Source organism: Lonchura striata, chromosome 12 (genome assembly GCF_046129695.1).
Source record: "Lonchura striata isolate bLonStr1 chromosome 12, bLonStr1.mat, whole genome shotgun sequence".
Taxonomy (NCBI): Eukaryota; Metazoa; Chordata; class Aves; order Passeriformes; family Estrildidae; genus Lonchura; species Lonchura striata.
Window position 1 is genome coordinate 18,291,722 of NC_134614.1, and position 13,214 is coordinate 18,304,935.

The following is a 13,214-nucleotide window of genomic DNA, read 5'->3' on the forward strand; positions in this document are numbered from 1 at the left end:
ACATGCTCCATTAACAACTGATAGTGAACAGCCCAGCAAGAGTTTTACAACACTCAGACTTGACATTATTCCTTCAAATTAAATCTATCAATGTTTATGAAAAAACATACATTTAAAAATAGGCTTTAACAGTGTTTTGTGAGCCACTTGTAAGCCCAAAGAAGGGGCTAACTTCATAGCCAGTGTAATTTGTACTGAATATCCAATCAGCTCTAATTATTAACAGCATGTTACATGTGCATACACAAGCATCTGTCATCCCAGAGGATCCCAAAACGTTTTCTGAAGTCAGCACAGCAGTTAGGGCAGGACTCCCTGGGGTGCTGAGCTCAGGTGAAGCTCTGCAAAACTTCTAAGGGTTCTGACCTCAACAGGATGTCTCTGTCCCCCAGACACTGGAGATTTCCAGGACAAGACTGCAGGAAATTCTACTTTTCTGTGGAAACGCCAGCTCTGAAGCAGCCAGCGTGGCAGGAATGGCACCTTCCCATGTCCAATTCCTATGGGAACTGGGAACTACCCCTTACCCTCTTCTCAATCACACTTGGATCATGCCTACAGCACCTGAATTAATAGCTAATAACAGCCCATTCACCCCACAGATGCACACACCATTAACTGAATCCCTCGTCAGCACTTTTCACTAACTGTTATTTTATTCAGTTCCTTGGTGCTTAAAACTTACTTAACCACAGCTGAAGTCTGATGGCAGCATCTGCAGCCAAATCCATGACTTAATCCATGCACTGTAAAGCACCACTCAGGAGAGTGCACAAAAATAACAATAATAATGAAAAAAACCAAACAGAAGAGCTATTTGGAATGAGTTCGTTTCTTTTCATCTCCTTATCTTTAAGTGTCGGCAGCTTACACATTTTAGCATCACACCCAGTAATTAGACTTTGGTAACAGCTTATCACAACAATAAGACGAGTTCTCATCATCATAACACTTCCTGCTCTGCCAATTCAAGCAGTGATCACAATCAATGAAAGCAATCTACAGCAGCTTCCACCCTGTCCTGAATTAAACCAAATTTTCTAAAACTCAAAAAGAAAGTTCTCTTGACTTGAGAGCATTGCTTTTGGAAAATTTGTCTTGTATTTCAAATAACAAAGCATTCTTGTTAAGTATTTCCCTGGTGGGCAGTAAATTGTTTATGTGACCTGGAATTTAAAATACAATTCATAAAAATACACCAACTAGTTAAGTAAAATATCAAAATATTGAATTCAGTTCCATTTGGGCTGAAAGGACTCCATGCAGCCAAGATGCTGCTCCTGGAATGGGCTGAATGCACAAGAAATGGTTGAAATGCAGAAGAAGAGCGGCACAATCAAACAGGTTCAAAAGTGGAATGGACACTAAAGCAGAGAGGGAAGAGGAAACCATGGAGGCTGCTGGGGTGGGGACAGGGAGCTGACATGGAGAGGTGCAAGAAGGCAGAGTAGCTAACTGCAAAGTCCAACATGAGTTTGAGCATTAATTCTATTGGTGCAATTACAGCAATTGAAGATGTGCTCCCAAACCACATATTTGAGTTACTTTAACCTGTAGGTGTTTGCTCTGCAGCAGCTATTCTCCTTTCTGGTGGAAAGATGTTTATGCCTGGGACTGAGAGTGCAATTGTGTCTCAGCGAAGAACCAAGAAGAATTTACCAATTTTTCCTGAATTTACTGATGCCTATGTGTGAAGTCCAATTTTGCAATTATAAAAATCCCAAGCACTCAAAAGCCTCAGTGCAGCACAGAGGGCCCTGTGTCCATGAGAAGTGCATCTCATCTTCAAAGAGACCACTCTGTGCTAACAAGGACTCCATTAATAGCTCATGTTTCAAAAAGCACTTCATGGCTTTCTGTCGTGGTGAAAATGGGTATTTTGGGAAAGACACGTGGAGATAAGCAGCAAAATTATGCAAGGCCTTGACACAAAGACTTGAAATGCAATTATTAATGTAATTGTTTTATTTTCTGAGACTCAGCTCCTCTTCTCTGCACGGCAGAAGAACCAAAACAATTGACCCTTAATTTTAGCAGAAGAGGTTCTGCTCATCTAATCCAGCAGGAGTGCTTGTGTCTGATTAGCACAGGATGAATTGGTTCCTGGGAGCAGAGCTCCTGCCATGGTGTTTTGTCTGCTCTCCTCCCAGATCACATTCTGCTACAGATTTCCACATCTAGATGACAGATCTGGCTGCTGTCTGCAGGATTCACCTAGCTGCAACTGCACATTGATTAGCAATTGCCTTGAGGAAATTCAGAGTATCCAGGCAACCAGGAGGAGGCTGCGGATACAGCATCTGGATCGGAAGGAAAACAGGAATGAAGGAGAGCTCAGAGAAATTAACCTACAATAGATCCATTTGCTTGAAATAGGAGATTCTCTGTCAATGTTTGTAGTTCTCAATGATGAGGTTACCTGAAAGATTGGTTTGGGTTTCTTGTTGAATAAGTCAAACTGTTACAAACTGCACATTTCAAATAGGTCTGAAATTTAATATATACCCCAATTAGTGTCCTAAAGGCAGTGGCAGCATGGGAGAAAGTCGCACACAGAACAAATCCCTCTAAATTATTCTGATTTTTGCTGTGTTATCACTAGGTCTTGCCACATGCTATTCTTAGCACTCACGTACAAGTGCATCCAAGCACATTTAAGGCATGGAAAAATCCTAAGCCAAAGCAATGATACTAAAAGTAATAAACAAACAGTACAACCTTGTTAGCATGGACCAGGAGGGGGCTGGGGAGGCTCAGGGTGTTCCATGAGACCAGCTGTGTTATATCAACTGCTATATCCACATTCAAATAGATTAAAAAAAATCATAGGGAACATAAATAAACATGTACTTGTGTATGGTGTATGCAGAAAGCAGGAGAAGCAGCTGGAAACACCCTACCTAGCATAGGACTGCAGGAATAAAGAAGACACCCTGTCAAGCCATTGCAATATGAAACTCTTCCTGCAAATAGTTAAATATTTATATACATAGTCCCACCATGAGGATGTGTCCCATTAGCACCTCCCCTCTTTGGAAGGCAGAGGCAGTGAGCTCTGCAGGCAGGGAAATGCTGCAGTCTGGGAGGCCAGGCTGCCTCTGCAGAGGAGCTGGGTGACACCAGCAAGAAGCAGCCACTGCTGGAGAGCCCCAGGAACATCCTGTACCAAAAAAAACCAATGCCAAAATGTGCCTGGACTGCTAGGAACAGCCTCCAACACAACAAAATATGGCTACACAGTAAATGATGCCTGAAATAACCTGAACTCTAACTTAGGAAGAAAGCAACTAATTCACCATCTCTCCTTTTTTTGCTAGAGGTGTTTGGGAATCTTTTCCCTGAGGTCTGTGTTTTAAAACTCATCACTGGTAATGAACCATTTCTGATAGAGCTCACATTGAGAAACTTGTTACTGAAAGTGCATAGAGAGGCAGAATCCAGTCAGAAATGATGCAGGAAATTCAAAGCCACTCTAAACTCCTATCAGATATTTGAATATTTGCTTTTAGAGAACAAGAGTTACTCAGGTACCACTTCAGCTGTTTGCAGAATGAAGCATTGTTATCAGATGACACTTCAGTACAGCAGCACTCATGCTTATTTAGCACTGATAATTGTGCATATACACAACAAGGTGTTGCCTTTTTTTCTCTACCAGTGGTTTATAAAACAAGAAAAAAAAAGCAAGCAAAGTATTAAGAGCCAAAATTAGAAGAGGAATCATTCTGCAGTGCACAGATATTAGTATGTGGATATTCAGTGTGACACATTACAATGGTGCTAAAGAAGCCATTATGATTTATTGAGACAATCTCTAGTCTGGAGACAAAAATCAGCAGGTCTGATCTGATTAAACAGAACGTGTTGTTCACCTGCACGGGCATCCCCAGCATCTGCCAGCCTTCCTCCCCCATCTTCCCCTTGTGCTCTGCCTGTCACAGCTCCCATTTCCAGGTGGGACTGAGTTGGTGACACCCATGGGCTGTGAAGGCACCAGCAAAAAAAAATCCACCTATTTTGCTATAGCAGCTGAGGTAGTGTGGCTGCTGCAGAGAAGCCCAAGGAGAGGCAGCACATCATATAAATTAGGCTAAGGCATCTTGATTTGAAGCATGTTGCTGAATACACCTCTCTACTTCGGCTGAAATTCAAACTGCACTATTAATGTAATTTATTACAATCATTAAGTACCACAATTGGAGACCCTGTCTACAGTATCTAGTTTTATATACTTTGAAAATGTTAGCAAGTCACCCCATTACATCTAAGTCATGAGAGTAATGCAGATTACTTATTACTTCTCTTGGCAATCACATAACACTTGTCCTGGGAATGAAAGATGATGCCTTGACAATAATACTCTATAATGTAATAACCCTTCACATGTTATAAAGTGCAGCACTTTTTCTTTTGAGGATCACTAAGTGCTGGGCAGGCATCCATTCACACAGCCTCACCAAACCCTGGTGATACAGCCATCCCCATTCAAAATCCAGCCACCATGCCCATGCCCCTGTGTGCCTCTGCCCAGCTCCCATCTGCAGAACAATCCCCCCTCCTATTTCAAACAGCAGATAGCTGCAGGCACAGGCTATCTGCTGAAATATTAATGAGGAGAGAACTAAGTGTTGTTTAAATATTCTTCAGGCCAGTAACCTGAAGTACAGAGCAGCCACCTGATCTGCCCAGGGCCACTCAGCAGCTGAGGGAAAAAGGGGAATAAAATCTGGAAGTGGTGGCTGTGCTCAAAACAGCCCTCCCTTGGGGTGCCTGTGAGAGCCTGCAATTCAAATGCAGAAGTAATTGCTAAATAATTAGTAACCTACACAATTACTTCCATGCATCCATCAGTATTTTCTGCCCTGAAGGAGCAGTCAATAAGTGCCTGAGACTACAATTACAATGATTTCCTATCCACCAGAAGGCCTAGACGATGTGCAGCCTAAAAAGAATTTTCCTTCCTAATGAGTATTGTCAATGGGAATTTCTAACTGGCTTGAAAGGGTTGTGTGCAGCAACACATGTGGGGCAAAATCACCAATAGTGAGGCAGCATCACAGCTTTGGGCAGGTCCTCCAGCTCCAATTGCTGGATTCATGTGGCCAACATGTAGCTTTCATCAGGGGAGGAAAGAAGTTGTTTCTGGCCTTTATGGTAAAAAATCAGGATGTTAAAACCCAAACTGAAAACCCCAGGAATTAAGGCTTGCCAATGCTCCCTCCCACCTGATAACTTTTTTTGAAGTCTTTTGGGTGCAGAGCACACCAGGGAGATGAGAGGTGACCAGAGCAGCAGCTGCCATGCCTGCTCTGCCTTCCCTGGGATTGAATCAAAAGCTGCCCAGAAGAACCTATTTGTAGTGCACCAGAAGAAATAATAATGGCATTACGAAGCCCTGTAGGTCGGCAACACCTCTTTTCTCCTGTTCAGCTTGCACTTTCTCTTTTTGGAATTAGAGCACTTTCAAAACCCAGGGTGTTCTTTGAAAACCTGATCCACTCCTACTTTTTTTATGGTTTCCAACTGTTCCCTTCTGCTTGTTCTTTGTTCCTGCCAAATCAATAGGATCTGTATCAGCATCAAAGTCCTGTGTGATACCCCTCTTCTGATGCCTCCCTGTTTTCTAATCTTTCTCCCCAGAACTTCTCTTCAGTAACTGTTATTAAATGTTTTTGTTACCTCTTCTTCTGTGAGATTTTTCCCAGTGACAGTATCCAGGTGACTTTATGTCCCTCTTCTCCATCACCACCTGCTGATGCTTACAAGGCCAGAAGGGTCCTTGGGACCACATGATCCCAAAACACCAGCCTGCTTGAGCCACATGAGCTTGTGGCTGGCACACAAAAACTTCCCCATTCCTCATCCCTACTGTCCTTTTCATAGCATTCCTCTTCCTTCACCTCTAAATCACTCGAGAGCATTTAATCACAAGCAACCCCATCTCTTCAATTGTTCTGATTTTTCTACTCAGCACAGCAGGTAGAACTAGAAGACTATTTCCTTGAGTTGGGTTTTATTTCTCTGGTTTAGAATAAGCCATCACTGATCAAAACTACAGTCAAATTTATCATGGTGGAACACTTATTTTAAAAAATGGCAGCAAAATGCAGCAAAAAACAAGTGATAATTAAAATATATTAAAGACTGCAAAACTGGACAATAACAGAGATTGGTCATTAAAAGCCTAACTTGCTTTGTGGTTTGGGTTTTTGGCAGATTTTTTTGTAGACAAAATTGCTTGCAATTGCAGCATCAAGTCTGAATCACCCCATCTTCCAAGATCTAATCAAGATCAACACTGTCTTGATCGATACAGTTGTAAAATAAGATTTCCAAAAAAAAAGTACAACAAAGCCATTAAAGAAATCTCGGAAGGCAGCAAAATAATTTCTTTAAGCCGTAAGTGAAAAATGAACTCTATTTATTTCACATTAAAATCATATAGTAACATGTGTTGATGCATATGTGCACACGTGCATCATCATTATTTGCTTTATTCTTATTGATTTTTCCTTCCATGGGCCAGCACTCCAGAACCACAATGCACCAGCATCACTGATGTCAATGGGGAAAGAAGCTTCTCAGCACTTCTGACAAATTATTCCTTTAAAGTTCAGGCACTTCTATCACCCACAGAAATGAAATACAGATTAGACTTACGAGAAATCAACCTCATCTCCAGCAACTGAAAAGAGCAAGCCACTAAAGCTAAACAGTTCAGCTGCTGCTGCATATAATCACATAAGCAATGAAATGACCGTGTTATAACTGTCCCAGATGGATTCAGCATTTCCTGAGAACTAATTCCCAGCATGTCCCAGGAGCCAGCTTACAGACACTTGCCCATTTTGCCTTTCCAAGTGGAAAGGTCACTAGAACAAATAGATCAGGAAGCAATGGCAAGGCCTTTCAGCTGATCTATTTCAAGCACCACGACAAAGAAAACTAATTTGGTGTTATAATTAGAAACACAGAGAGGAAAAAGCTCATTTTGGAGAAGAGCTGCTGCTGGAACGTTAGCATTGGTGCTGATGGAGCTAATCAGCTCAGAGAAGTGGAAGAGTGAAACCAAATTATACATTTAGCATCTTCATGCAAACCAGGTCTGCAGCTGGGAATAAGCATAAGGTTTAAAGGTGCCCTTAAAAAGGAGTTTTTAAAGAAGTAGACAAACAGTATTTCAGGACTCTTTCTTCAGACCCTGAACACCAAAACCACATGTCACATTTTTTTCTGTCCATGTTTGATGACTACTTTTCAAAGACTTTTGGCTAGTTATGTGTAGATTGTGTTTTTAAATGTATTCCATATTTCTTATTATAAAGAATAATTCGAATAAGGCTGCAAGGATAGGGCTTTTTCAATCTCTCAGATTTACAGAAAGAACCATTAAACTTCTTTCAAATGGAAATATGAAATGACTGAGCTGAAGTACACTGGAAGGACTTTCAAACCTGCAAAGTATTTCTTTTCATTGTCTCGTCAAGAGGTACATTTGAATGTTCTCCTGAGGGGAAAACACCCAACCCACTCCAAAAGAACTTTTCAATTTAAAGGAACTACAGATTCTACAGATTCAGTTACATAAATCCTATTGTGTACCTAAAAATGGCCAATTTGCCTTGCATTTCTCTGGAGCTTTTTTTGCTCTCACCCTGGTGACATTTCAGTCCCTTTTGGCTGTCTCAGTACTGTTGTTTGCAAAGTTGTGCTGTAAAGAGGATCAACACAACGACCCAAGTCAGAAGCAATTATCCAAGAATAAGGAAAAAGAAACCAAAAGCAGTGCATCATGTAGCTGCACAGTAGCACACAACCGGGTGATGGAGAAGTTTATTTAGGGAAGATGGAAGGAAAGAAAAAGAGCAAGAGGAAAGAAAAGCTGAACAAGGAGATGAGTCCTAGTGGATACAAAGGATAAATGCATACTGCCCCAGTATGTTACAGGATTATATATTGGATTTTCCTGGCCCACTGATGTTGATCTTTTCAGCCAGTTAACTTGAAGGCAGAAGGTAAAAGCACAGCAAAACGGGAATTCCCTCGTTCAGGTTACAGAGAAAAGGGAAGCAGAGCACTGGGGTGGAAGTCAAGGTCCTAACTCGAGGGAGGGTGATGCACATCTGCTGTCCCACCACGGGTATCTGAAGTGCTTTTTCACTGCTGCATACCTTCATAAGTTCCTACTTCCAGAAGGGTCCCACTGCGCTCCAACTCCAGGAATTCCTCCACAGTCAGAAAGTTATAGTCCACACCAGGCACTTCTCCTTCTCTTGGAGGGCGGGTTGTGCCTGAAAGGGAAAATCAGAATGTTAGTAGAGTTGTTTTCTTACCAAAAGTTAAAAGGAACAGCAACACATTTTCACAAAGATACAAGAGTATCTGTAAAACACAGTTCTGTGAGCTACAAGGGTCAAAAGGAATTTTAAACTTGAAGTCCATGTGAAAACAAGACATAGATTTCAGGTTGAACTGGTGGCACCAATTACAGCAAAACAACTGAGGGACATTTCTTGTGTTCTCAGAAAGACTCCGGCAAGGAAATCTCTCATCTCTGTGTCCAGAAACACATCTGGAACAGTTTGGTACTGGGAATATGCCAGCAATTACTTTCCTGCTGTTAGCATTGTCTCTCATAAAAGAGAGACACTTTCATGTCACTAAAATTGCAATCTGTATTACCAGATAAGGCAATTATTTTCCAGGTTCCATTACTTCTGTATCACTAGCTCATCAAATGTTCTCTCACATCATAAACATAATTTCTCCCTTGTTTCTTCTTACTGTTTTATCTCTATTTATGCTATTATTTTTTATTCAGCATTAAAAGGTACCATGAGATGGTTTTGATGCACCATCCACACATGCTCACTGAAGAGACAGCCTGACAACTCTCCTCCCAGAAGTTCACCTACAAGCTGGTTCCAGTTCAGGAATGCTTTTGAACAATAAGTCACACTCAGTCTCTCTCTTCAGCACTTGACAATTTCTGTAGTGCCCATGGAGAACTGGCTCTGATCACTGCCACTCTGCCAGCTTTGAAACTCTTGTCCCTTCTGGCCAATTTACAGCACTCTGAAGCACAGTGTAAGATGAGTCATTTCATGAGTTTTTTCCTAAGGTGACTTGGGATGCTGCATTTTAGGTCACTGAGCACAGCTTCATTGATAGGGATCCATTTCTGTTCAATAGCCTGTATTTTCCATGACTGGATTCTGTACATCTGAGAGTAAATATAAATGACAGATTTGCAGATGGTACAGGAAACTGAAATTTGGAAGAAAGACCAGAGTTACAGAGTTGGAGGTGTCTGAATGCTGTGGGTGAAACCAATCTGCTGGCTTGGGAATAACTCCAGGGATGTGGAAACTATACCTAACATTTAACAAAGCATCATTTCTCACTTCTGAGGGACTCTTCTGGCCCCTGGGCATTGTCTTCTCAGCGCATACAATTTCTTAAACCCTCTAAAAAGGACAGAAGAAAGAATAAAGAAGCTGAGCTTCTGAAAACTAATTGGGAAGATTCCAGTTTTCAGAAGTTGAAAGAGAATAAATTTACCACGCCTGCATCTGGCAAATGTTTTCCTCAAGTGCCAGGAAAGCGGAAAGTCTGCTTATTTCCTATTCATCTGAGAGACTGTTCAAGAGGTCAGTCTTGACAGAGTGACACCCTTGAAAGACTATCACTAGATTAATTTCCTTGATTGACATCCACTTTCTCTAACATCCTTCTATAACATCCTCCATTTCTTGTTTCAAAATAGAAACTTTCTTTTTTATTATTTACTGTCAGCCTTCAGAGTGTCTATAAATTCCTGTGCTTTTTTCCATCATTCCTCCTCTTGGAGCTTTATGAATGGGTGAAGGAAGGAGAAAAAGTAAGGAAGGGGATGGAAATAGTGATGGATATCTCTACCCTGCTACCAGAATTACTCTTTCCCAGTTGGAAAGGACTCGAGCTTGCATTTTTTGTATTTCTGAATCCTTATAGTAAGGCCACAACAGGTTACACTGGGTAGATTGTAACAGAAGACAATTTTCTTTCACAGATCAAGTCCAGAGAAATGCTGGAGCTGCACCATGTGTCCCTCTCCACCCTAGTCCCAGTGCTTCCATCCCAAGGCAGGCAGAGAGGCTCCCCCAGGTCCCTCCCTGGCACACCAGGAGCATGGAGGACACAGCCAGCATGGTCACAGCCCAGCTGCCACATCTCCTCCCTGAGCACTGACATCCCACTGAGGCTGCCAGGACCCTCCCAGGGGCATCGTGTCTGGTGGCCACTGCCACATTCCCTTAAACCTGTCTGGGAGTGGGAAGCAAGAAGGATGAAAAGCCACACAAATAACTCTGACCAGTGGTATGCTGGAGCTGTCCCATGCCCAGAACACAATGGAAGTGAGAGTTAGACTCTGCAGCACTGCTCATCAATCAGTCACACGTCACCCCCAGCCATGTGAGCCGAATGACAAAGATCCAAAGATTGGGACTGTGTTTTCCCAATAACTACTAACACATTGATGAGACACAAAGATCAGGGAACTTCAGGATTGCTTTCACCTTATCTTTTAAAGCCTCTTCTTCTCTTTATCTCTATCTTCCCACAGAGCATATTTATTAATCATTTTCTCCTTCCTTCTGAATTTTTATAGCGGTGAAATTGCAGGCAGCAGTTTACTAGCGTTGGCTGCCTATTTGACATGACAATTATATCTCTGCCATAATTCCTCTGAGCCATTTTAATGGATCTATTTGTTTCATCTGAGTGTTCTTAATTTCCTGAATATGTTCAAGTCAAAAAAAACCGCAGCTGTGCCTGCTATCAGCGCGGCTGCCTGCAACACAGGCAGAAAGCATTAGGAAAGTCACCGCGGAAAAGGGAAACATTGCATCACAGAGATAACATTTGTCACCTCAGCTGGTCCTCAGCAGCAAACCCAGGGAAAACAAAAGCTGCACTGGCTGGGATATCTTATCCGGGAGAAGGCGAAAAACCCAACAAGTTTCCACGTTGCTGTCTGGAGCAGAGATTGCTTGCAGATGCTCCGGCTGTTCTCCTGCTCCACATCTGAGCAAGTGCTACCGACTGCAATTCAGGGAGGCAGGGGGAAGGGAAAAGCCGCCTCCGTTCTTCTTGTAGCAGAATGACAGGCTGCCGGCTGGACACACGCCTGGCAGATGGCATCTCAAAGAGTTTTCATGAACCATCTGGGATGTGTACAATGATTACAAACCACACTTACAACAAAGCCAGAAGGGCTGCTTCACGGGGAGGGTGGGGGGAGAGGGCGGGCGACAAGAAAGGGGGGAAGAAAAGAAAGCCAAGAGGCACAAACTCCATGAGTTTTCCCAGGCACAGGACACCGGGAATAATCAGCACCTTCCTTCCCCCCAGAGCCCTCTCACAGCCTGAACAACTGCTGAGGGCTGGGCAGCCTGTGTGTGCTCAGGCCAGCAGCATCACAGCCTGCTAGCCACCACTGCAGCCCTCTGCTGATCAACTCCAACTGTAATTAAGTCTCCCATGGCTTAATTATGTACAAAAGCAAAGTGTGCGTATCCTCCTTCCCCCTTTAAATTGCATTTCAACATCCTTACCACAGGACGGTCTTCAGTGAAGGGGATGACTGTACTTTTTATCAGAGCTAATAGCAGGTCAGGCCACTACTAATGGCAGAATAAATTGAGCACAATGAGAGCTGTATTTAGCCCAAACAAAAGATAAGATACTCCACTCGAGAAGATGAGCCAATCATATTTAAATACGTTTAGCTGCCTGTCTTGTTTGCATTGAAATATTAAGTGGCATGAAATCTTATTGCCTTTAGGTACCAATTTAGCTAATTAATTTGAGCTATGTCCATTGTGTGATTACCTCAGAATTGCTAATGCTTCAACAAGAAGCATCAGGGGAAACTGAGTGGCTACCAACTCCTCCTGCACATTTAATGGTTCATAAGCTTTCAGTCTTATTTGGCTAGCATATCCCACAGCATACACAACTAGTCAGATACATTACATTCACAGGGGAATTCCTCATATTTCCTGTAACCACAGGAGACTAAAGAAAACAAAAAAATAAGGCTACTGGTTAGCATTGCAGTTTTTATATTCTCTTGTGGACTGGGGAAGTAAAACTACATCTAACATGAGTGGCTCAGATGAGATGTTTGCCCAGCTGTTGATTTGGTTATGACTCCCAAGCTATTTGCATCCCAGTTTATTCATGCATCCCTAATGCTTGGGCCACAGGAGAGGGGTCTCATCATGGGCTGGAGACCCTCCCCGAGAAACTGCTTCTAGACACAGGTGAGTTTGCCCAAGGAGAGCTCAGTGCTGTAATGAACTAATTAGAGCTTGTGCACACAAGCCTAGAATAACTGGGCTGTGGCTCAGATGTACTGATGACTATCAGCTACTATGCTGAATAATTTAAGTGCCCATTTAAAAGACAAATAGCTTCTGCTGTTGTGCTGCCTATCAACCATGCTGACACTTACCCAACACGAGCCTCAATTATACTATGGCCAGACTGCTAATATACGACTCAGGGGCTGTTTAGCTCTTTATCAATCTACCAGGGCTTCAAGTTAAGCTGTTAATATTCACTGATGCCCTGCTGCTAAATTAATCAGAGTCTAGCTTATTGTAATCTAAAAATAAGACTTAATGGGGCTGCAGCCACTTCAATTGCTTCCACGTTAAAAGAAAAAATGTTCTTGGGCAGTAATACTGTTATTGTGCACCAAAACCAGCCCCTAGCAAGTCATTTGGAAGTCATCATTTCAAGTTCAGAATACCTACAACTCCCATTTGAAAAGCAGTAATTTCTGCAACTGGCTTGGCAGTGACAATCTGGTGAGCCACCAAAATACATCTCATCAAACCACAAGCCATTTACTCCTCATCTCCACTAGCCAGCATCTCTTAAAATGACAGATAATGTGGGAGCTGTACACTCAGAGTAATGATAATAGTTGCTACAACTATATTTTATACAGACTCAAGCCACTGGTGGTCACCACAGTGGGAGGAACTGCAGTAAATAAGGTTTTAGGGATGCTCCTGACTCAGGAGGCTGCAAGGCCAAGCGCTGCTGTGGGAGGTTTGGGAAGGCTGGGATGGGAGGAAGGCAGGGTGCTGCTCTTCCCATTGAGCTAAAAAAGTGGTATTTTCGTTCATTCAGCAAGAAGAGGCTGCTCTCATCACCTACAC

General features: G+C 42.5%; 1 protein-coding gene across 21 annotated transcripts in view; it reads right to left on the reverse strand.

Annotated features, from left to right (window-relative positions):
* The window catches only part of MAGI1 (membrane associated guanylate kinase, WW and PDZ domain containing 1), a 332,629-nt gene that overhangs the window by 78,090 nt on the left and 241,325 nt on the right, over positions 1–13,214 (reverse strand). For all 21 annotated transcript variants that reach the window (XM_021551117.2, XM_021551108.2, XM_021551098.2 and 18 more), the window contains exon 3: positions 8,172–8,291. In XM_021551117.2, coding sequence (XP_021406792.1) covers positions 8,172–8,291 — 120 coding nt within the window. The remainder of the gene's footprint in view (positions 1–8,171; positions 8,292–13,214) is intronic.